At 35.0% G+C, this 23,991-nt stretch overlaps 2 protein-coding genes across 6 annotated transcripts in view; both read left to right on the top strand.

The window, feature by feature from the left end:
• LOC132546277 (uncharacterized) overlaps positions 1-14,053 on the top strand; it is a 29,312-nt gene extending 15,259 nt beyond the window's left edge. For all 5 annotated transcript variants that reach the window (XM_060210006.1, XM_060209997.1, XM_060210015.1 and 2 more), the window contains 2 exons: positions 8,310-8,453; positions 10,873-14,053. In XM_060210006.1, the coding sequence (XP_060065989.1) occupies positions 8,310-8,453; positions 10,873-11,072 (344 nt within the window). In that variant the 3' untranslated portion in view covers positions 11,073-14,053. The remainder of the gene's footprint in view (positions 1-8,309; positions 8,454-10,872) is intronic.
• Positions 14,054-18,991: 4,938 nt separating this feature from the next.
• Positions 18,992-20,107, top strand: LOC132546360 (uncharacterized). The gene has a single exon (XM_060210077.1). The coding sequence runs from the start codon at positions 18,992-18,994 to the stop codon at positions 20,105-20,107; it is 1,116 nt and encodes a 371-aa protein (XP_060066060.1).
• Positions 20,108-23,991: the final 3,884 nt, after the last annotated feature.

The raw sequence follows: 23,991 nt of genomic DNA, 5'->3' as shown, positions 1-23,991 counted from the left end.
TGTTTATATTGGGAACACCTCTCTGGGATACAGGTAGTGTTTATATTGGGAACACCTCTCTGGGGGTACAGGTAGTGTTTATTTTGGGAACACCTCTCTGGGGGTACAGGTAGTGTCTATATTGGGGACGCCTCTCTGGGATACAGGTAGTGTTTATAATGAGAACTCGTCTCTGGGGGTACAGGTCGTGTTTATATTGAGAACTCGTCTCTGGGGGTACAGGTCGTGTTTATATTGGGGACACCTCTCTAGGATACAGGTGGTTGGGGAGGAGGTAAGGGGAAAGTCCAGGGTATAAAAATACCGACGGGGCATTCTATGGTAGATAAACAGTTCAAGGGCCGGACAGTGTAAAATGAACATTACATGATAGTTTTCCTTCTGTTTATCGCCTTCACCAATAACGATGTACACAACGACCTGAAATGTACCGTTTGACAACATTATTCAGAAAGACACGACATGTAAGTCACATTGTACTGAACAAGCAATGTGGTCATGCGTCTTGGTAAGACTGGAGACCGGGTATTCCCTGTCCTGATAATGGTATGACGTCACAGCAACATATCAATGACGTCACGTCAATACTTTGATAATGTTACCTGAACAGTGCCAAGCATTCACAGAAAGGCAATCGATATAAAAATAGAAACTGGAAAAGAAAAGAGAAAAATAATCATTCACCCACTTTAGGTAAAATAAGGTGACTACAGCCCGAGGGAAAAGATAGTTAAGTTGGCAATCATTTGACAAGGCTTGGGTTTGTTGACTTTATAATATTTCCTCTTTGGTTGAGATTGAACAGAATGTTTCGTCCCCTTGGAGAAAGATATGGAAATTTCAACCGGAGGGTAAGGATGATTACGTAACGAAAAAGAGCTTTGCTAATTTGCTTCTAAAAATCTTTCCCCGGGGGTTAAGATCCCTCAACCCCCTCTTGAATGATTGTGTTTTGTCCCGGTGTTTCGCATCGTTGACATGACGAAAGGGTTATTGGACTGTTGACGTGACGTTATACCAAAGGGTTGTTGGTGGGAATCTTCCCGTTTCGACCTTAGGGTGAAACAAGCAAATCTCACTCTAAACAGAGTGGATATACCTGTCCAGGGTAAAAGGAAAAATAATAATTCCCACCTTCGTTAGTGAGATGGTGAGATAGGGATCTCAACCTCCAGAAAAGACCATTAAGTTGCAAATACTCAGCAAGCCTCGGGTTGAGATCTCCCTATCTCACCTCTAAGGGGGTGAAGATTATATTAATCTCAGCACCACGGGGATGAAACCTTCTAGTTGTTAATAAATGTACACTATATGAATTACAGACTGGAGGACTTGTGATAATGGTCATTCAGGTTGGATTCTCGGTACCAGAGAACGATCTGGATCGCTGATTCTTAAGACGTAGTTAAAGTGGCATAACATGTACTATTATTAAGATTGTCCGAGTTGTTGTAACTTTGATGAAGTTTGGCGCTCACTAGAAGAATGTGTGTGTGTGTTGGTGGTGGGGAGGGGGGATGGGGTAATTATCTCTGGGAAATGTCTCTTATCAGGTTCAGTTCATGCTCTGCTATAGTGGTGAGATGTAAAGTCCGTTTGAATGTCCAACTGATGAGCTCCACCCCTGACAAGTTAGAATTTTATGTGGAGGTTTATCATTGAACATCAACAACGACCCAACAGAAGCTGAAACTAGACATTGCCTATCTCACTATAATCATTATCAACAAACTTCTTCGATAATGTAGCTCATTTATCAGAGTGTAACCGTGTGTGGTCACCCCTTCTTCCATACACGCACACATGCACATATGTGCACATACATACCACAACATATACACACACACCACTACATCCACACCCATACATACATACATACATACATACATACATACATACATACATACATACATACATACATACATACATACATACATACATACATACAAACAGACACACACACACATACACACATACATACACACCCTCACATCACATACATACATACATACATACATACATACATACATACATACATACATACATACATACATACATACATACATACATACAGACAGACACACACACACACATACACACATACATACACACATACATACATACATACATACATACATACATACATACAGACAGACAGACAGACACACAGACAGACAGACAGACAGACAGACAGACAGACAGACATACACACACACACACACACACATACATACACACACACATACATACACACATACATACACACCCTCACACACCTCTACACGCACACACTCACCATTTTGTTTTGTTTGTTTATTTCAGTTTCATCGTAAACAAAGACAAAGATTATTACAGATATTTCGGCAAAACAGTAAAGACCGGGATTAGGGGCATTATTATCCTTTTAGAATTTTTATCTATCTGATTATGCATCATTACATCGTAATGACATGTGCTTATTAGTCTAATTCCTGTTAACTCTACCAAATCATCAATAACGAGGACAAAGCCTAACATTAAAAAGGAATTTGATGTGAAATCGTAGTCAACTTTCAATACTAAAAATAGTTTCCATGAAATAACACTGAAAATTTTACATTGTGTTTAACATCAAATATTGAGATACAGAATATTTTAGATATTTCAAAAATCTTTAACAAGTTATTTTCAACATATGATCGTGAAATCGGTATTGAATTATATAAAAACTGACAGATAACTGACCCTCACCAGACGAAAGCATAAACTCTGGTTTTGGTGCCAGGGGAATCTTGGGTAACACGCCAGACAATTGTCTGTCAAAATGTCTATCGTCTGGTGTTAGAGCTAGAGGAAACTCGGGCCACACAAGTGATAAACTGTCCGTCACAATGTTTGGCGTCGGTGGTGATGGAATCCTGAAAAAATTAAGATTTCATGCCAGACTTCAGGACGTCAAAATGTCTAGTGTCTGGTGTTTGAACTGTCCTTTACAATGTTTGCAGCCTATAGTGATGGGGATGCAAGACTTCAGTCCATCAAAATGTCAAACGGTTGGTGTTGGGGCTAGAGGAAAATCCTGTTTTGTACATTACAATGCACCGTATCATTGTCTTGATATCCTGTTGAAACTTGTAAATATATTACAACGCTGCACATGTTTACACATGTCGTGTTTTAAGTGTTTATGCCAGTGGGCGAGGACTGCGAAATGTTCCGCCCGGCAAACTACACTTAGTTCTAAATATTTCAAGTCATTGTGAGATGTAGCATTACAAGATAATTCGAGAACACGAATAGAAAATTATAGTGATGAAAAATGATCGCCATGACAAGCTCTTACTTCCTCAAACAAGCAGTCGTTGATATTGCGAATAGAAGATTAGCCTAGAACCTGTTTCTAGAAAATAAAACATAAATTGAATTTAGTTTTATAGATTGTGTCTCCTGGATATGTTTGATTCTAGACATTATGTTGACACAAGGAGAGATATTGACACTACAGATGATGTTGACACAAAGAGAGATATTGACACTACAAATGATGTTGACACAAAGAGAGACAGTGACTCTAAAAATGATGTTGACACAAAGAGAGATATTGACACTACAGATGATGTTGACACTAAGAGAGATATTGACACTACAAATGATGTTGACACAAAGAGAGGTAGTGACACTACAAATAATGTTGACACAAAGAGAGATATTGACACTACAAATGATGTTGACACAAAGAGAGATATTGACACTACAAATGATGTTGACACAAAGAGAGATATTGACACTACAGATGATGTTGACACTAAGAGATATATTGACACTACAAATGATGTTGACACAAAGAGAGATATTGACACTACAAATGATGTTGACACAAAGGGAGATATTGACACAACAAATAATGTTGACACAAAGAGAGATATTGACACTACAAATGATGTTGACACAAAGAGAGATATTGACACTACTAACTATTTTGACACAAGAAAAATTATTGACATTAGAAATTATATTGACACAAGGAGATTATTGACAATAGCATTTATGTTCGATTTAGGTGAAAAGTGACACTAAAAGTGATGTTGACACAAAGGGATTGTTGACACTTTGAAATATGTTGACACTTTGGGATATTGACAACATAAGGATAGTTTACATTGGATGGAATGTTTCACGTCTGCGAAAAGGTTAATATCTTATTCAGGTTTGAAAGAAGGTTGTTATGCTCTCCGAATGGAAAACATATAGTCGCCGCTTTGTCCGTTCGTCCGTCCCAATTTTGTCCGGAGCATATCATAAGAACTATAAGAGGTATTAACAGGAAACTTCCTAGGTAGATAGATCTCATACGGAGAAATGCAGTGTGCATGAACCTTAGCTCTCTTTTACATAATTATCCCTTTACAATGGGCTTGTATTCCGGGACTCTATGCGGTAAATCGACGATCTTGATTGATGATGTAACGGCTGCTATCGAAATATTACATGGTGCCTAGGGGGCCACAGAGATGGAGGGTGAGGGTGTTGAGTGGGGAGGTACGTGACTGCTTTAAGCTCACAAACTAGTCTTTTACTTAATCAAATTGTAAAGACGAATGAATTTACCATATACTTATGTTAAAATGGTTTGATACACAATTTAATACAATGTTCCCTTGATTAAATTCTGAATACATTTGGGGTAATTTTCAGGAACAGCTGATTTGTCCAGTATATCTTCTGTATCCCGTGCGTCATCCAGTCCGTCATAGAGTAAACACTGTGTCGTATTACTGGCTAACAACAAGTGATTTATCGCAGCCAATTCTCGGGCGAAAATAATATATCGATTTTTCATATGAAATGTTACACATCAGTATATCAGTATCATCAGGACGAGCAGCTAGCGGAAAAAAAAAAGATTTCTTTCGCAAGGGAAATAACTCTGGTAATATTTACATTTCATCAGCTGTCTGCATCATGATCCAAGGCGGACGTACATACAAATTGAAGTTACAATATATAAGAAGCTATTGGTACACGATTAACTTCGCTTTCCCATTTGTCATTGGTATTCAGTTAGACTTCGCCATTTCCCCACACAAATTGATACTAATCACGTTTTTCAAATTTACTTCAGCGGCCCTACTTAACACCATTCGTATGCTGAAGATCATCACAGAACAGTGATCTCCAGACGACCTAGGGTATATCAACGCGCGATACGATTTTCCTCTAACACGATTGTTCCTTTTTGAGATTTTATCTTAAAGGTTGAGACTCTCACTCTTGCATACAAAACATAATTTATTACCGTATTCAAGTCTATAAAACAATGACGTTGTTGAAATACTCATATTCGTGTACGTAATTTGACTTTTTTTAAAAATACAAATTATCCGATACACAAGCGGCAGGTTACTGTACAATACATTAACGAGTATAGCTAGTAAAAAAGTACACAGTATTCTTGTGTAAATCCAGTCATATTCTAAACAATTAGGAATGAAGACAACGATGAAATAATTATCAGACACGTAGAATTGATTACAATGCAGGTGCAATATAAATAAATATTCTGACACAAGTATTTTTCGGAAAACTCATTAAAATCCCGGACAACTCTGTTACCTGTGCAACATTTATCACATAGATCAGGAAATTTACATTTCGATGTTTTTCAAAGTCAAAACATGTAGGATAAAATCAAACCAAGGCAGCCATTTTGTTTCACCAATTTCGACCCTTGATGATATAACATCACGATCGATTTTTGACACAGTCAATGAAAACGCTCAATAGAGGTAAAAACATTTTACCTGGGCGAGTTCACTGTCCAGATAAACGCCGATCATGTGATAGAATGTTACTATACTAGGTAGAGATGTTCTCTGCACAAGATTGTCCTAAATATATGTAAATATTGACTTATTTTTCAAAGAGAAAGTAAAGAATGATATCAATTCGGCCTATGTTAAAAAAAAAAAGAAAAAAAAAGGTATAACAAATGTTATTTAAATATATGAACTTTTCTGACCGAATTTGTCATGTTACAGGTTTATACGAGTAGGAGAAACTAGACTATAGGCTGAGTAATTTCACCGTGTTTTTATTTGGGAACCCGATATACATGTCGGGTGTTGTCGATGAAGCAGAAGACGCTAACCCTTCGGGATACCTGGTCATATCATCTCAACTTTTTAAAGAGTTAGTCTAAACCTGACTTTTCTCATATTATGCTCTAGTTCCACGGCATCCGAGTTCGAATGACTGTTCCGTTAATAAGTTAGGAATGTTCTTTGTTGATTTCACGGATTGCACGTTTTTTATATCCATCAGTGGCTCCTGTAACGTCTGCCCACTGAAAACGACTCAAATCACTTCTCTGTATTTCGGAATTTAACTGCTGTGTTGTTTTATACATTCGTTAAGATTTGCCCTACTTCATCGTTTCCTCTTAAAACTGTTTGGCACTACTCCAACCTGTCTTTTATACTGTATACTGTAATATGAGGCTAGCCCGATAGAATCTGCTACATACTAATACACAGACTTATAAAACAGGATTACGGACAAAGTGAAAATGTCTGACTCTTTGCCAAAACGAAATGATACGAATCAAATGAAACTCTCTATTTATAAAGGACTCTGTGAATGGATTATAGACCGGATTTTATTACCATATCTGTCACATTATGATCCACAGTGAAGGAGTTATAGAAACAAGTTCCTATTTCTAAATGTCCAATATCCGATTCGTTATCAAATCATTTAGATAACAAAACTTATGGAAAGATTCAAGATTCGTATCGAATGTGATTTAAATTTATGATTAATGTCTTTTAGTTTCGGTCGCAAAAATAGGTGCCAAATGCGGCACCGGAAATGAAGACACGTTACATTTCGTCAAGTATGTTTGTTGGTTTTAAATTGTCTCCTATTTATTTTTTTAAAAATTTTTAATTCAATTTATTCTCTATTGATATTTTGATGTAATAGTTTCCCTTGTGGACTGATGTGAATTTTAGGATATTTTTAGAATCATGTCTTACCGAAGTGTCCTGCTGGGCTAGACATTCTGACGATTCTGAATACGTCCATGTCACTGGAAAGATTATACAAATGACACACGGGTGAATAGCGATTTTGAATATAACTTTAAGGATATAGAACTCGTCAGTGATGCTACATCATACAGTTGTTTCGTCCTTCAAGGACTTATTAGTGATGCTAAATAACTCAACTGTTTCGTCCTTCAAGGACTCGTCAGTTATGCTACATCATACAGTTGTTTCGTCCTTCAAGGACTTATCAGTGATGCTAAATAACTCAAATGTTTCGTCCTTCTAGGACTCATCAGTTATGCTAAATCATACAGCTGTTTCGTCCTTCTAGGACTTATCAGTGATGTTAATCATACAACTGTTTCGTCCTTCTAGGGCTCGTCAGTGATGCTAAATAACTCAACTGTTTCGTCCTTCTAGAACTCGTCAGTGATGCTACATCATACAGCTGTTTCGTCCTTCTAGGACTTATCAGTGATGTTAATCATACAACTGTTTCGTCATTCTAGGGCTCATCAGTTATGCTAAATAACTCAACTATTTCGTCCTTCTAGGACTTATCAGTGATGCTAAATCATGCAACTGTTTCGTCCTTCTAGAACTCGTCAGTGATACTACATCATACAGCTGTTTCGTCATTCAGGTGCATTGTATATATTTGTATATATTTTTTGGACCGAGTCACTATTTAAATGAAGTAAAACTTGGCATCCGGCAATATGGCAAACATCAATCACACGATTTTCGTGCAAGTTGTCGGCCACTGACAGACAAATTAATACACGGGGATACGATAGTAAGAATTTGATGAAGATTATGAGGAAACTTAATCTCCTTGTAATTTTTCTTTTGTTCATATTTTGCCCTTTGTTTAATCGAATAATTGAATTGATGTAAGATTCTATTTACATCTCAGTTTTGGTTTTTGTTTTGTTTTGTTTTTTATTTTTTGTTTTTTATTGTACAGATACACTTTTAGGAACTTTCAATACGAATGGGAAAATATTAGATGCTGTATAGGCAAATGACGAACACAGTGTTTGATTATATAAATCTAAGGCATATGCATAGTAACATATTCATAGTCTAAAAGTCATGTCCCTAGCTGATTGACGTGACGTCACTTCCGGTACCATTCTATAACCACCACAAGAGTCTAAGCATGTTTCGTTGTACAAAGATGTATGGCTATCGCCTATGTGATATAGAGGAAACCGTTGTACTTTTGGACAGAATTGGTTAAATATCTTGTCTTTAAATGCCGTTACTGTTTTTCCTTTACAGAATGGTTCAAGGCCACTCAGGGTCTGATGTCTGTGGGACTCGGACTGGCTCTCTTGGCCCTCATTGTGGCCACACTTGCGCTGTGCTGTCAATGTCATGGATGTAACTATGCCAGCGCTGTGGCAGGACTGCTACTTATGTGCTGTAAGTACAACCAAACAGAATGAATTATAAAGCTTGTTTTATCATGTAAAGTTGTATAATGTAATAAGTTAGATAAATTTATCAAATGAGAGAATTTAACATCTCTTTCAATTTAGCTGATGTGGACGGTTGTATAATTTCCATTTCATTCAACAGATGTAGCGTTGTCGTCCGCATAAACAACTTTTAATCGTCGTCATTTCGTTCTTTCTGATACAGTAATCGTTCTGTAGAGACCACGCTAAATATAGTTATTAGTGATAAAATGAATCGAACACTTAAGGGCCCAGCCGTTTAGTCATATCTCCATGTTGTGAACGCATCCAATCACGTGAAAATCACGTGAGATTAACTGAGAGCGATGTGTTTTCTTCTCTCATTGGAAAAGATAACAACGGACCCGTGACTCCTGAGGTTCTCAGAGAAATGAGAGCGGAAGGAAAACCATATCAAAAACGTTATGCAAAAGTACAAATTTCAGTGTTTATATTATTTTAGAAATTTCCTCGTTAAAAGTATTGCTTTAAAATATAATTGTCTTAATTACAATGTTCTATGTTATATAGCTATGATTTGGGATCCGTAAATTTATCATTGCGCCAATTGGAAAAAACGTCAAGACCTGCTTAAATGCCAAACCAAGACTGTTTACGATTACAACATAAACTAGAATTAAGGCTATTAGTTTCTTGCTTATGATGCTTGACATCTACGAGATGCATTATTTCTAATATTCTAAAATCTGATAATTTATACTTATTTTTAAACAAGGAATGCCACCATCTATTAAACAATACAAATAAACAAAATAAGTTTCACATAAAAGAGATAAACATGCCTGTTACAAGATTAAAATTAACATTAAAATAAACTTTCAGAGTGTACAGACCAGCCTGGTCTCAATGTTTGTCCTACAGAAATGTTATTTGAGGAGAAAATCATTTTTATGTAATTGTACCATAAGACCAAACATGGAGTGTGCTTGAAGGTCGTCCTTATGATATAAATATGGATTGCAATATTTTATACTTTTATAATGAATTCTTGCCTTCGATAATTTCGTACATCACTATCTTTGTCAATCAGGCGTGGTGATTCAAAATTACGTCAATTTTTTATGATATGAGGTGAAAACACATATAAAAAAAACCCCAAAAAGCAAACAAACAAACAAAAAATAAATAAATTGATATAAACAATTAAAAAAAAAGTAAAAATATAAAATGACCGATGAAAATGTTTTTGATTCTATAAAGGATTTACTTGTATAAGGACAGAAGCCTAGATGAAGATAGTTTGGTAGAAAGCTAGTTTAGTTTTTCTAATAATTAAAACGAAAAACGTGATGTCGTAGTCAATATTTCCATGTAAACACATATGACAGGAAGTTATCCATTGTTTAAATCACTTACGATGCACTCATGACACCAGCCATTGCTCAAGTGTAATATCTAGTTTGATTAGTCACCATTTACTCACCATTGGAGAATGTATTTCCTTATAAGTGACAGCTTTCACTCATAGTGAACCCCTCAGATTAAATCTGGTCAATGACAGTGGTAATGTGTTCGGTTTTAAAATCTTTACAATCCGAACATAACACAACGATCATAAGTTGTCCAATATTTAGCCGAGTTGTCCTGATAACTTTATCTTGTGCTTCACAGAAATGTTTAGGATTAGCTTGTAATTTGTATTCAGATACATCAGAAATGACGTTTAAAAATTGCTGGGATTTCCACAAGAATGAATCGAGCCATTTCAATCAATTCTCCTTGATTTTCGTCATTCATAAATGAAATGGTCTGCAATAAACACAGATAAATTGATATCTTAAAATCTTAATACTGCTCTGATTAATAAACAAAATATTGAAAATTTACTTTTTCGGTTGTATTGTTAGAATACCGTAAATATTTAAGTTGTTTCGAGGACAAACCCGGTCTTACAGCTCGGTCTCGAATACAGCAGTATTTTTTTTTTGTATTACTATACATCTCATAAACACACAACATTTGTTCTAATTACATCAAATCGATGTCTTATCTTATCATTCTTAAAAATCTATTTGGTTTACTTTTAGAGACAGATGTAACTTTAAACCCTTATACAATGTTGTTAGATGTATCGTTCTACTTGACAGATCATGTAATACTATTGTGAAATATATACATATTATATCTCATTTGCTTGCATGGCCTGAAGCACCTGCGACCTAGAGCCTTGACGCGTAGTCCGTCCGTCCATAAGTAGTGTGCCCGCCGTCCCCCGTGTGTCCGTCCGTATTTTCTCCTACGTGGGGAAGAGTTTACGATTTTCGTAGAACCTCTATATACATGATATGAGAAACATGTTAATGTGTTGAGACTTTGTGGATGGTTTCTATGTCTACATTATATATATTTTTTATTATTGACAGTCCTGTGTATCGGAGTGGCGGTGGCGTTGTTTGGAATCAAAGCGAGCCAAGATTTCAATGCAGTAGTGACCTCGGAGAATTTCGCTTTAGGGCAAGAATACAAGTATGCCTGGTCTTTCTGGTTAGCAGTGGGAGCAGCTGGGATGGCACTCATCACCTCCATAGTGTATGGATGTGCTGGTCTAAACACAAAGTACTGAATATCAGAATCTGCGAGAAAGCCGTACTTACCCGGAAAACTTCGGCCAATTCGTCACAAGCAGAATGTTTCCACTTACAGAAATGTCTGACAGTTTTCTTTAATATTGGGTCATACAAATAACAATATGCTCTGTGGTCTGTCGTTAAAACAAAACAAAAATTTAGAAATCTATCTTTTTAAAATTTGTGTCAATTTTTTTGTTTGTTAAAATTGAACGAAAACATAACATAACTATTGTTATTATTCAGTGCCTATGACAAGGATTTGTAATTTTCTGAAAATTAAAACAGAAACATTCACGCTTTGTATTCCTTAAATATGAACTAGACACTGAGCCGAGATAAAAGCGGATATCAAAACACAAAAAATCTCCATAGCGACCAAACCTTCATTGTTATATATGTGTTTTATGAAACTTTAACCTGATCACGAAACTATTGCTGTTTATATTTAGGATGCTGTTATAACTGCACACTGTTGGAAAATTGATTTAAAGATTTCACGAGAAAATTATGCATTTATGGTCTTTAGTTTCAGAAATGTGCCTTGTACATTGAATCTTGGCCTTGCTGTATAGTTTATTTAATATTTCAAAGAAAGCAAACGAAGTTTTGTCTTTCTTTCATTTTTATATTAATTTATTTCATAATCATCTGTCTCTTGTAGAAATGTTCTTGCATTTCTTTAAACAAATACTGTTTTACATAAACTCACGGTTGCACTTTTTTGTTAATATTATCTTTTCGTAATCTGCTCTTTGTATTTCTGTTTATGTAACTTTGTAGAGAACGTTAAAATACTCACTGTAAAATATAGATGTAGGTACACGAACCATTAAGTCTAAATACTCAATATTTGATATACATGAATTAGTATACAAGTTTGTGTTTTTCATCGTCAGTATGTGAGAAGGGCGATAACTCTGCTTGTGAATGTCGATTTACGATCTAGATAAAGGACCATTTAAGCAGTGTAGAAGAGCTATGTAGTGGCCGGTGTCCATGTTTTATAAAGTTATTCAACTGCATTTTTTGTATTAATTGATTTGTATATTTCTACTTCAAGTAACTATTAATTTTTTTCATTACATATAAAAACTTAAACTGTTTCGCTGTTAAAAAAAATTATTAACTCATCGAGTTTCCTCTGTATACAAATTATTTTGTGATTCGTTTTCTTTATTTTGTATATGATATTACGTTGTGATTGTGGAATGAATGAAGTCTATAAATCTTTGGGCTGCCCCACACCGAAGAATGTATTCGTTATAATCGGTTAATATCTATAGAATATCGCATATAAATACACCATTAAATCTTTCTGTAAACCATTAATTGTTACACACCATTAAATCTTTCTGTAAACCATTAACTGTTACACACCATTAAATCTTTCTGTAAACCGTTAACTGTTACACACCATTAAATCTTTCTGTAAACCATTAACTGTTACACACCATTAAATCTTTCTGTAAACCATTAACTGTTACACACCATTAAATCTTTCTGTAAACCGTTAACTGTTACACACCATTAAATCTGTCTGTAAACCGTTAACTGTTACACACCATTAAATCTTTCTGTAAACCATTAACTGTTACACACCATTAAATCTTTCTGTAAACCATTAACTGTTACACACCATTAAATCTTTTTTAAACCATTAACTGTTACACACCAATGGATATTTATGAAAACTATGAACTGTTACACACCATTAAATCTTTCTGTAAACAATTAACTTTTACACACCATTAATCTTTCTGTAAACCATTAACTGTTACACATCATCAAATATTTCTATAAACCGTTAACTGTTACACATCAACGAATATTCCTGTAAACCATTAACTGTTACAAACCATTAATCTTTCTGTAAACCATTAACTGTTACACACCATCAAATATTTCTATAAACCGTTAACTGTTACACATCAATGGATGGTTCTGTAAACCATTTACTGTTTCACACTAATGAATGTGAGAAAATTTTAAAACAAATCCCTAAATAGATATGCATTAATATACTGTGCTAACGAGATCCTTTGACAACCTAATCGTTAAATTATGGGATGTACTGTAAAATCCTATATTTCAATTAATTATTTTAATTTTGAATTAAAAAATGACATTTTATTAAGTAACATTTTTTGGTGTAAGAAATAAGAAATGGTGTTTCGTTAACACATTATTTCATGTATAGATAATTCTCACGAAATCCACTAGTACTTAGATTAATATCATTTTAATTGTTATTAATGATACCCTACAAAATACAAAACTCATGATGTAGTTGAATAATTGTGTGGAAATGCATATTTTATGTATAGATGACCTTAAATGATGAGAAACTATTTCAGTTTAACAAAAGCCATAAGAAATAACAGATATATCATGTTAACCAGCATAACATGTATGTTTATTAGATATCATAGGTCAGCATAAAAATAGAATGACCATATCATTGATGTTTTTTTTTTTCAAAATACAAACGTAAAACAAATCCCATCATTTTCATCATTGCTGAGCCTCCAAAAGCAATTGGTCGTTGAATACATACTCCTTTTTCTTTTCTATTTATTTTTAAGTGACCTAGATATAACATTTTCTTAAACTAGGTCATCAAATATTATTATTCAATAATGTGCTTTATACCATGACAGTATTATTTGTTGATGTACCGTAAATTGGGATTTTAGCGTCGTTGTAATTTTTGAAAGTTTAACAAGAATCAACAAATGTAAAACTCATTTTTTGCTTTATCAAGAAAAAAAAAAAAAAAAAACTTCGTTAAAAAACGAAAATTGCAAAAGGACCAACCTAATATCAGCAAAAATAATCTGACGCATAAAATTCCTGATAAACGGTAAAACATGTAGATAGGTGTTAGGTTAATGAGTATTAAATTGTTTCATTATAAATATTACCATTTTATATGCAGTTGTATATATTACAGTATAATTAAAACGATATATATGTATATGTGTAGTTTTCTTTCTCTTTTTCAATACTTGATATCAGGTATGGTTGGCAATGCTTCACGTCATTTAATCTTGTGGCAAACGTTACATCAAAATTGTACAAATGACACATCAGTGATGAGCACCTGCAATCTCGAAGATTGTACAAATGACACATCAGTGATGAACATCTGCAATCTCGATGATTGTACAAATGACACTTCAGTGATGAACACCTGCAATCTCGAAGATTGTACAAATGACATCAGTGATGAACACCTGCAATCTCGAAGATTGTACAAATGACACATCAGTGATGAACACCTGCAATCTCGAAGATTGTACAAATGAAATCAGTGATAAACACCTGCAATCTTAAAGATGAACATCCACTGCAATCTCGAATCACATCAGTGATAAACACCTGCAATCTCGTTGTACAAATGACCTATCACCTGCAATCTCGATGACACATCAGTGATGAACACCTGCAATCTTAAAGATTGTACAAATGACATCAGTGATGAACACTTGCAATCTCGAAGATTGTATAAATGACACATCAGTGATAAACACCTGCAATCTCGAAGATTGTACAAATGACCTATCAGAGATGAACAACTTTCTTTAAAAATTTAGAGTAAGATACAGTAGAGTCAAATAATGAATTAAAATTAATCATACAGTTGTTGGTACGAAATCAGTGATATAAACACCTACAATCTTAAAGATTGTCTCATCAGTGATGCTACATCATACAGCTGTTTACAAATGACCTATCAGTGATGAACTTCTCGAGATTGTCTCATCAGTGATTTCTTTAAAAATTTAGCTACAAATAATGAATTAAAATTAATCATGCTGTTTCGTCCTTCTAGGTCTCATCAGTGATGCTAATGGCCTAGAGTTTGAAACCTAGGAGGCGACTGAAGAAAAACAAATGTTATAATGTTTATAATAGTACAAATAATATAATGCCAAAATGTAGATTGGGATGTGCACTAGCCCCACAGTTCGATTAATTCATTGATGAATTCAGGAGTACGTTAAATGTTTATATGTATGTGTAGCCTGGTGTATTCGGAACTCTTATGAAGGAAACAGCTTAGTTTTATTGTTATGGAGGATGTCATAAATAGGTGAATGTTGAGAAATTATTTCTTTAACATCGGCAAAGTTTGTTATTTCAACTCAATCAATGCAGTGTTTGAGCAATGAACCTAAACGCAGAAAATCGAAAATCGATATATATATATATGTCGCAAATCCATTTTGATTATATCTTAAGCTATTAGGTATTTTACAATAATAGACGAATCCTAGAATGACAAAAACAGTCGTATGATGTAGTTCGTTCATGTCTTGGCTTCACTGTATCTAATACTAATTTATAAATGTCATGTTTCCCATGTGCGCCTGATGTACAATTTATATTAAATAAAGCACAATAGAAAAGCATGTAAGAAAAAACGAATATGTATGGAGACCAATGTAAAATGGGGGATGGTTTCTTTGTTGTTTGTCATGGCTGCATAGGATGTCGTAAAATGCTGTTCGATGTTTTGAAAATAGAAGAAGAATAAGAAGGGTAAAGCATCTGCTTCACGACGAAACCCGCCAGGTATAGCACGGTCAGACACAGCGAGTAATGTCACGTTCTCAGATGAGAACAATGTCACAACATCGAAACTACATATTAACGAGCATCAAAACCTTAAACAAAACTGTTGAACGTAGATTGGGGCACGTAATAAACTTGTATTATCACTTACCAGAAAAACATTGTCTGGCTACATTCATGATGTATTGTACCTGCAGTCTACATGAAACAATTTATGGTACCTGCAGAGGACTAAGGTTTGAAAGAACACTCGGATCATCACTAAGATTTATGTTTTACTTGTCTATCTTACTTAAACAAATGCCATATGACATAAGAAGTTTCATACCATCGTGAAGATAACAAAGATTATACAATACAGTATAACTCTGTCATATCAAATATTGTAAACATCAAACCGTGATTCTAGTTTTTAGTTACTCTTTAAATGTTCCTTGTAGATCATGGATTCGGCGAAGATAACCTGTCATACATTTAAAACGTAAATATACAATAATGTTTTAAACATATCTCCAACCTTTATCACTGGTCGTTTTATGTAGCACGACAATGGTACGTATAACCAATAACAGCTGTATGTGCGGTACTATACAGGTACTTACTACCTGTTAAAGGTAGATGTATATATGTTTTGTAAGTCTACATTATACACCCATACAACCAATGAACATACATTGAACCAGACATAGGCAACATAACTCACTTTTACACGTAGCTCCGCCTACATATTGAATTTCTGATATGTACAAAATGCAATAGCTTAAAATCGAATTACAAACACATTATATCGGACAAACGTCACACGATTGAACGACAATACTACCTTGAGGTGAACAGCAAAGATGACTTGGTCTGTAGGTTCTGTAAGTATCTTTTCTTTCTGTTATTTTAGATATCACTTTTAATTCAAAGTAAACACAATGGTATATTTGCCTTTAGTTGTTAGTTGATATTTTGTGGACAACGTTACATTTTTGAAACAGTTATTTTTTGAGTGAAATGGGATAATATATGATGATTGTACAATGAATATCATGGAGGTTCCTATAAGTAGATTCTACAAATAACACAAAAACGATTAATACCTTCCGATACAAATTTAAAATTAGATTCGATCGAGCCTATTATTGAATTAAAATGCATCATGCACAGCCCCACCACCCCCCCTTTATATGTCTCATTAGTGAGGATACTGGCCTAAAATTATGAATCCGAATAATGTTCAATGTTGATTGATTTAAATTATTATGACAATGGTCAGTTTTAAGAAATACAATGAAAACTTAACATGAAAATAGGAATACTATCGATTTGTCCTGGAAATGATACAGATAAGGGTGTTACCTTTTTCACTGGTCGGATGGCGCAGTGGTAACGCACTGGCGTTTCACCTAGCCATCCGGGAACTCTTGAACGGACGTGTAAAGGTAAGGGTCACCTTCCCGACCACGTGGGTTTTCCCCGGGTACTCTGCTTTCCTCCCATAATAAGACCCCTCGCGCGCTCACATCATAACCAACAAGAGTGATTAATATAAGTTGAAATAACTTGTTTCGCAATTGTTGTAAAACAAATAAAGTTTAAAATACAAATTCAGGGTTACATACATTAGAGACAGACAGTGAAAAGAATTGTACCATGTAGCTGTCTCGTCCTCCTCAGAGGAAAAAAAATGGTCGAAAGAATTGTCACAATCTAGATGGTGAGATGCCCTGACCTCATCTTTCCATAAATTTCATAATGTTGTTAAATGTTTTGATTTTAAAAGAACGTCAAGTATCTAGATGGGGAGATGCCCGGACCTCATCTTTCAATAAATTTCATAATGTTGTTAAATGTTTTGATTTTAAAAGAACGTCAAGTACTTGTCTATATAAGATATCAATAAATATAGGTGTAAACAAAACCTAAGGAAAACGTAAGTTTGAGGTTATTGTTAAAAATCCTAGCAGGAAATATGTATTTCTAGAGTAGTAAGAATTTTCAAGATGAAATACAGAAATAAGGTAGACGGGATTTGTGTAATCTTACACATGATAGGTGAACCCTACCTTTACTTGTGTGCAAATTCCATGTGTCATCACAGAGATAAGACGAGGGGCACGGAGTAAGATAAAATATTTATTCACCCCTTAGCTGGTGAGATAGGGTATCTCAACCTTCGAGAAAGATTATTAATTTGCAAACACTGGGCATGCCTCGTGTTCTCCAAATTTATTACATTTCCCTCTAAGAGTGAGAAAGATTTCAGTATTTAATAAAATGGTTAATCACATATAGAATAATATGGTTCTTTAGGAATTCTAATATAACCATCGAGGAAACTAGGTATTCAGAAAATGGCGGACAAAACTATCGAAGGAGCTTCTGTGATTTCCCAGATTATGAAAGAAAATATGTTGGACTGTGTATTCTCAGAACAAGCCAGAATGTCATTGACAAAATCATTAAGCAAATCTTTAATCCATAAGGTTGACTGTATTTTACTTCGTTGGAAATCAGGTTCAAATGTTAAACTTGATGATGGCGGTATTCGATCAGGTCCAAATGTTGAACTTGATGATGGCGGTATTCGATCAGGTTCAAATGTTGAACTTGATGATGGCGGTATTCGATCAGGTTCAAATGTTGAACTTGATGATGGCGGTATTCGATCAGGTCCAAATGTTGAACTTGATTATGGCGGTATTCGATCAGGTCCAAATGTTGAACTTGATGATGGCGGTATTCGATCAGGTCCAAATGTTGAACTTGATGATGGCGGTATTCGATCAGGTCCAAATGTTGAACTTGATGATGGCGGTATTCGATCAGGTCCAAATGTTGAACTTGATGATGGCGGTATTCGATTAGGTCCAAATGTTGAACTTGATGATGGCGGTATTCGATCAGGTCCAAATGTTGAACTTGATGATGGCGGTATTCGATCAGGTTCAAATGTTGAACTTGATGATGGCGGTATTCGATCAGGTCCAAATGTTGAACTTGATGATGGCGGTATTCGATCAGGTCCAAATGTTGAACTTGATGATGGCGGTATTCGATCAGGTCCAAATGTTGAACTTGATGATGGCGGTATTCGATCAGGTCCAAATGTTGAACTTGATGATGGCGGTATTCGATCAGGTCCAAATGTTGAACTTGATGATGGCGGTATTCGATCAGGTCCAAATGTTGAACTTGATGATGGCGGTATTCACTCAGCTTTTTTTCTCGCTGTGCTGAGAGTTGTGTAATGATATAAGTTAATGATCTAAGTTATTATAACATTTATTCTTTATAGTGTCGTTGGCTGTGGTATCCTGTATCGGTGGCCGTGGTTGTGGTGGTACTGGGCATGACGTATCATCGCGATATCAGTAAGAGAACCTTATCATTGGGAGAGTTCCAACAAAAGCAGCGACCTCCAAATTTGGAAAATTCCTCATTCGAAACTTTTATGTCAGAATACATTTCATTCATTAATGAAAACAAATCTAAAATAACATATATCGTGTACGACTGTTCAATGGAAAGGACAGGGAACTGTGGTGGCTGGTCGGATAGACTTGTGGGTATTATGACCACGTTTGTCATTTCTATTCTCACAAAGAAACATTTTCTCATTAACTTTGACAAACCGTGTCTCCTGCATGATTACGTAATACCAGCAAATTTCGACTGGCGATACAATTCATCTTTACTTTCAAATAAAAACCATTCGTATCACAACTATCTAAATAATAATTATAAAAAGATGAAAAAAGAATTACTTGGAGAAAAGGACATTAATTCATATTTCAAGGCTGATATTAGCTTTTTGCGTATGAACTGGGACTTTACATACAACATAAGAAAAAGACCAAATATCAATACAGACATTCCATGGATTACTAAGTATCACCAAGCAGATATCTATAAATACTTGTATCATTTTCTGTTCAAATGGTCCCCATCGTCTACCCGTGCGTTAAACAACCAACGTAAAACAAATCGAAAGCGAAACAAGATAGCGTGTGCTCATGTTCGTCGAGGACGTAATCCAAATATGCCCCAGGATGCTGTAGGGCCAAAACAACCACTGGATGTTTTATGGAAATATTTTGATTTATTAGATAAAGATGAATACGACTTGTATGTAGCTTCTGACACGGACAGTGTGAAAGTTTTGGCAAGGGAACGTTACCCTGAAAATATGATAGATACTCCAGGAAACATAACACATATTGATCAGCCCCATGTATTGAACGATCCAGATGAAGGATTTCAGAAACAGTTATCGGACTTCTATACGTTGGTGAACTGTGACATACTCATCGTACCATCTAGCGGATTTAGTATATTAGCCGCGCTTGTCCGGAACATAGATTCCGGGTTGTTTTGTTGGAGAGGACTAGATCTGATACCATGTTCCAGATATACAATAACTGAAATCTTTCCGGGAGGTAAATACAACCCGTCTAAACCAAAATAAATGTTTGCCTGTGTGCATCAGCCTATACTTTTACTGGTACGTTTTCAAGATATTGTACTTTTGAATTAGGTGAGCTGTTGTCAGTCGAAAACATATGTTAAAAGTGACTAAAAGTCTACAGACAAGTGGACAGACATATATCATAAAAATGACAGCTAGACAGACAGACAGATTTTACATATCATCGACGAGTCATCTGATCGTCAGCAACAACATCATCAAAGATATCACCGCTCATTTAACCATAAGATAATAAACCGAATGAGAGCTCTACATCAGATATATCTCAGAAGGTACCCTCGTTAATAATCGTCTTTTATTTCCATTGTGTTTCCACTCCTAACAAAATATTTACTGATAATCTTTAACTTGTTGGAGTTTTGACAAGGCTTTCCAATATTGAATATGAAATGGCAGTCACATAACTTCTCAAACTACTTTATACATGGTTTCGAATGAATGAAACACACATCAGTATCACTTAAATACACATCAGTATGACCTAAACACAGATAAGTATGACCTAAACACACATCAGTACGACCTAAACACACATCAGTATAACCTAAACACACATCAGTATGACCTAAACACACATCAGTATGACCTAAACACACATCAGTATGACCTAAACACACATCATTACGACCTAAACACACATTATTACGACCTAAGCACCTATGGATTTGTTTCAGATGCACAATACATTATCATAAAAATAGCTTTACGTGTTGTTGATTTTTCTAATCTATGTTTCACAGATATTTGAGCGATTCTGAATAAATCGACCGTAAATGAGGGGCGACAGCTGGAAACCGTACCTCAGTAACCAGTTTCCTGTCCTATAACTAATCATTTCCATGTTTTGATTTCTGTCTGAAACTCGGTTCAATAATGTGTCTCTATAGTAAATACTAAGTAATACTTCTATGTTAATACCGTATCTAGGAACACGTTAGATGATAAATGAACAAAGTGTAATGCCTTTCACCATATGCCTACGTATTGTCGTAAACCTATCGTTAACCTTTTCCATTGATTCTAATTTCCTCAACCGTATCAATATCAAAAGGCAGAGAAAACTGTTGTTTGAACAGTTAAGTAGACTAAGGCCGAAAAAAATAATGACCTAAATTTAAATAAATCAACATACTCTCTAATTCAGGAAATATAAGTTTATTTGGAATGAGAATATCCAAAAGTATGTTTGAGAGAAATCAGTGTTTCGGCTGACGCTAATAATGAAACTTAAATATGTTATTAATATGAAATATTTGAGAGGACGCCTCTTTCTGTCCATTCTCGCTTATCTCCCTTAATTTTTGTACTATAACCTCTGGCTTTGTTATACGAGTTAAAACCATCGATATGATAAAAAAAATCATGATTTGAGGCTATGTCTTTTTATCTCTACATTTTGTATTTTTTTCTGATATGTTGTTTTATTTTTTATTTACGGTACGGAAAGATCTACAAAATATAATTCTACCATGTTCGTTCTCTCTCTCTCTCTCTCTCTCTCTCTCTCTCTCTCTCTCTCTCTCTCTCTCTCTCTCTCTCTCTCTCAATACAAATGCAATTTACAGCAGTTAATAAAAACTAGACAAACGTATTTGAAGACGGGCACTGTTGGAATCGCTCATCTCATATAGTTTAACCTGAAGCGTAGAATATTACGGAAATTCCTTAACAAAAACCAAAATATAAGGACACGGCCATCCCGCGTGCACAAGGATCTCCAATTGTGTATAAAAACTCCGTAACGCACACAGCACAGTCACATACATAAAAGAGATTAAGAAAAAGGGATTAACAGAACACTACTTCAGGTAGCTTTGTTCGTGTGACAGCCCATGCGTGTCAGGAAAATCACACTTGTCTTCTATTAGAAGACGTGTATTGATCTCGCTTTTGTTTTCTATATATATAACAGGAAAAATCTTATTCGCGGTGTTTCAAATTTGTTCATTTCAAAATACACCAATTTCAGAATATATAACGAAATCAGACAGCGGCCTAATGTTGGATATTACATTACGTAAATTGTGAAATTAAATATCGCTCTTTACCTCCGTTTAACTAATTGTGATTAATTGTTTTTACATGATATCATTGTGTATCACGGGATAGATAACGTATATTGAACGTATGTAAAACAGATCTGCAACACCAGTACCCAATATCTTCAAAATATCACCATATTTAACTTTTTTCGCGAAACTATTGCTACGTAATTTGTTGTTTTAAGCATGAATACCTCTCGATAGGTTGGTTTTATTCGTTGCATTGCATTTTAAGTGAAACTGTGTACTATGTATGCAAATGAGCGTACACCCATACAGACGACTCTATGAGTCCTATATTAGAAGTACACCAAAGGGAGGATGGTGGGGGTGTCTTTCCCTCAAAAGGAGGCATTCAAGCGCCACTCAGTTCGAAAGAATGGTAAGGCGATGATGCCTTTTAGTCTCAGTGACTCTGCCTTTTGCCGGGCATTGTCCAATCGACTAAAGTCGATTCTCTGGCAACGTGAGGGGAGTTCTCGACTGATCTAGTGTTGCACTGTGTCTGCACTTCCGGAGGGGGGTCCTTGTCTTCTATGTCCAGCCCAGACTGTCCTTCTATGATTTCTAACTTTCAGATAAGGAGAAATTTTGAAGTCCTTTCCTAATAGTATATGTAATTATATTTATGTTGGGCTCCTGGGCAGCGCTAAGGCTTACTATTATTATCGATAACAACAGGAGGTCACTGAATAGCTATTAAAAATACTAAAGGTTCAATAGCATGTTATGATTTTTTTAAGAAGAGAGAGAACCGCCAAAATTTAAGAGCAAAAAAAAAAAAAAAAAAAGAATGGAGAACTTTCTGATTTTAAAGATGAGAACTGGTTAAACCTTTGCAAATCCCTTAGAATGATACACATTACTTTAAGTACAATTTTTTTTATTAAAGCGAAACGAAAAGATTGTCCTCTCTGCAAGCTCTGTAACACTGGAAAGGAAACAATTGTATGTTGTTTTTAATGTGATCAATTCCAAAATCTTATTCAAAGTCAAGAAACCGTGTCGAAGTATTCATATTCTTTTTTATCAAGTTGATGGTGAATAACCACGACTTAACGAGTCGGAAAGTGGATTTGACGGCGTAATATTGCTGCAGGTTTAATTATATTTGTGTCATTGTATATATGATTTATTAAACTAAGTAATCATTAGCTGGCAGTAATGAAGTTTATTTATAGGAGATCATGAACAACATAAGAAAACGTCACGAAATTTGGCCTATCTTCCATGAAAATCACGTTACTTGGCAAGGACGATAACTATCTATACCTTTCAAAGGACAAGTATTCTCCGCTCTGATTGATACATTTTCCTTTAAATAAACAAACTTGCATTTTTGATAAGATCAGTAATAACAACGTTTCAATATATAAAGTTGACTTTATTTATTCGTCAATGGCCTTTCAGCACACGAGATTAAGTTGACAATCAGGTCATTCCGTATATAAAAACATATTTGTACACAACTTACTTAAACTAAATGTTCAATCCTTGTTCAGCATAAAGCCCAAACTTGTAATAAAGGGAAAATGCTTTCTGTTAAATATGTGATCGAATGGAAATTATTGAAAAAGGTCAATAAAAATAACAGAATAATGTCTCTAATTTATGTAAATTGTATCGCCTGCAGTACACAATGATAAAATACAACAGAATTCATGAATTGGTATTTATCATTACATCAGTTTCCAGTCTCTTACATGATCGTCGTGCATAAGTTTCCAGTATCACAGCTACCAGCCAATACAACCTTCCATCCATCCTGTTCTTAAATATTTACCTCCCTATTACCACACCCCCACCCCTCAAAATCCCTTT

This window comes from Ylistrum balloti, unplaced genomic scaffold (genome assembly GCF_031769215.1).
Source record: "Ylistrum balloti isolate Yb309-2 unplaced genomic scaffold, AGI_CSIRO_Ybal_v1 Utg369604, whole genome shotgun sequence".
NCBI lineage: Eukaryota > Metazoa > Mollusca > Bivalvia > Pectinida > Pectinidae > Ylistrum > Ylistrum balloti.
The sequence above is the reverse complement of the archived record's forward strand: the minus strand, read 5'-3'. Positions and strand labels throughout refer to the sequence as shown.

Coding starts and splice junctions, on each gene's coding strand:
- LOC132546360 (XM_060210077.1), top strand. CDS start 18,992: ATGACGTATCATCGCGATATCAGTAAGAGAACCTTATCATTGGGAGAG.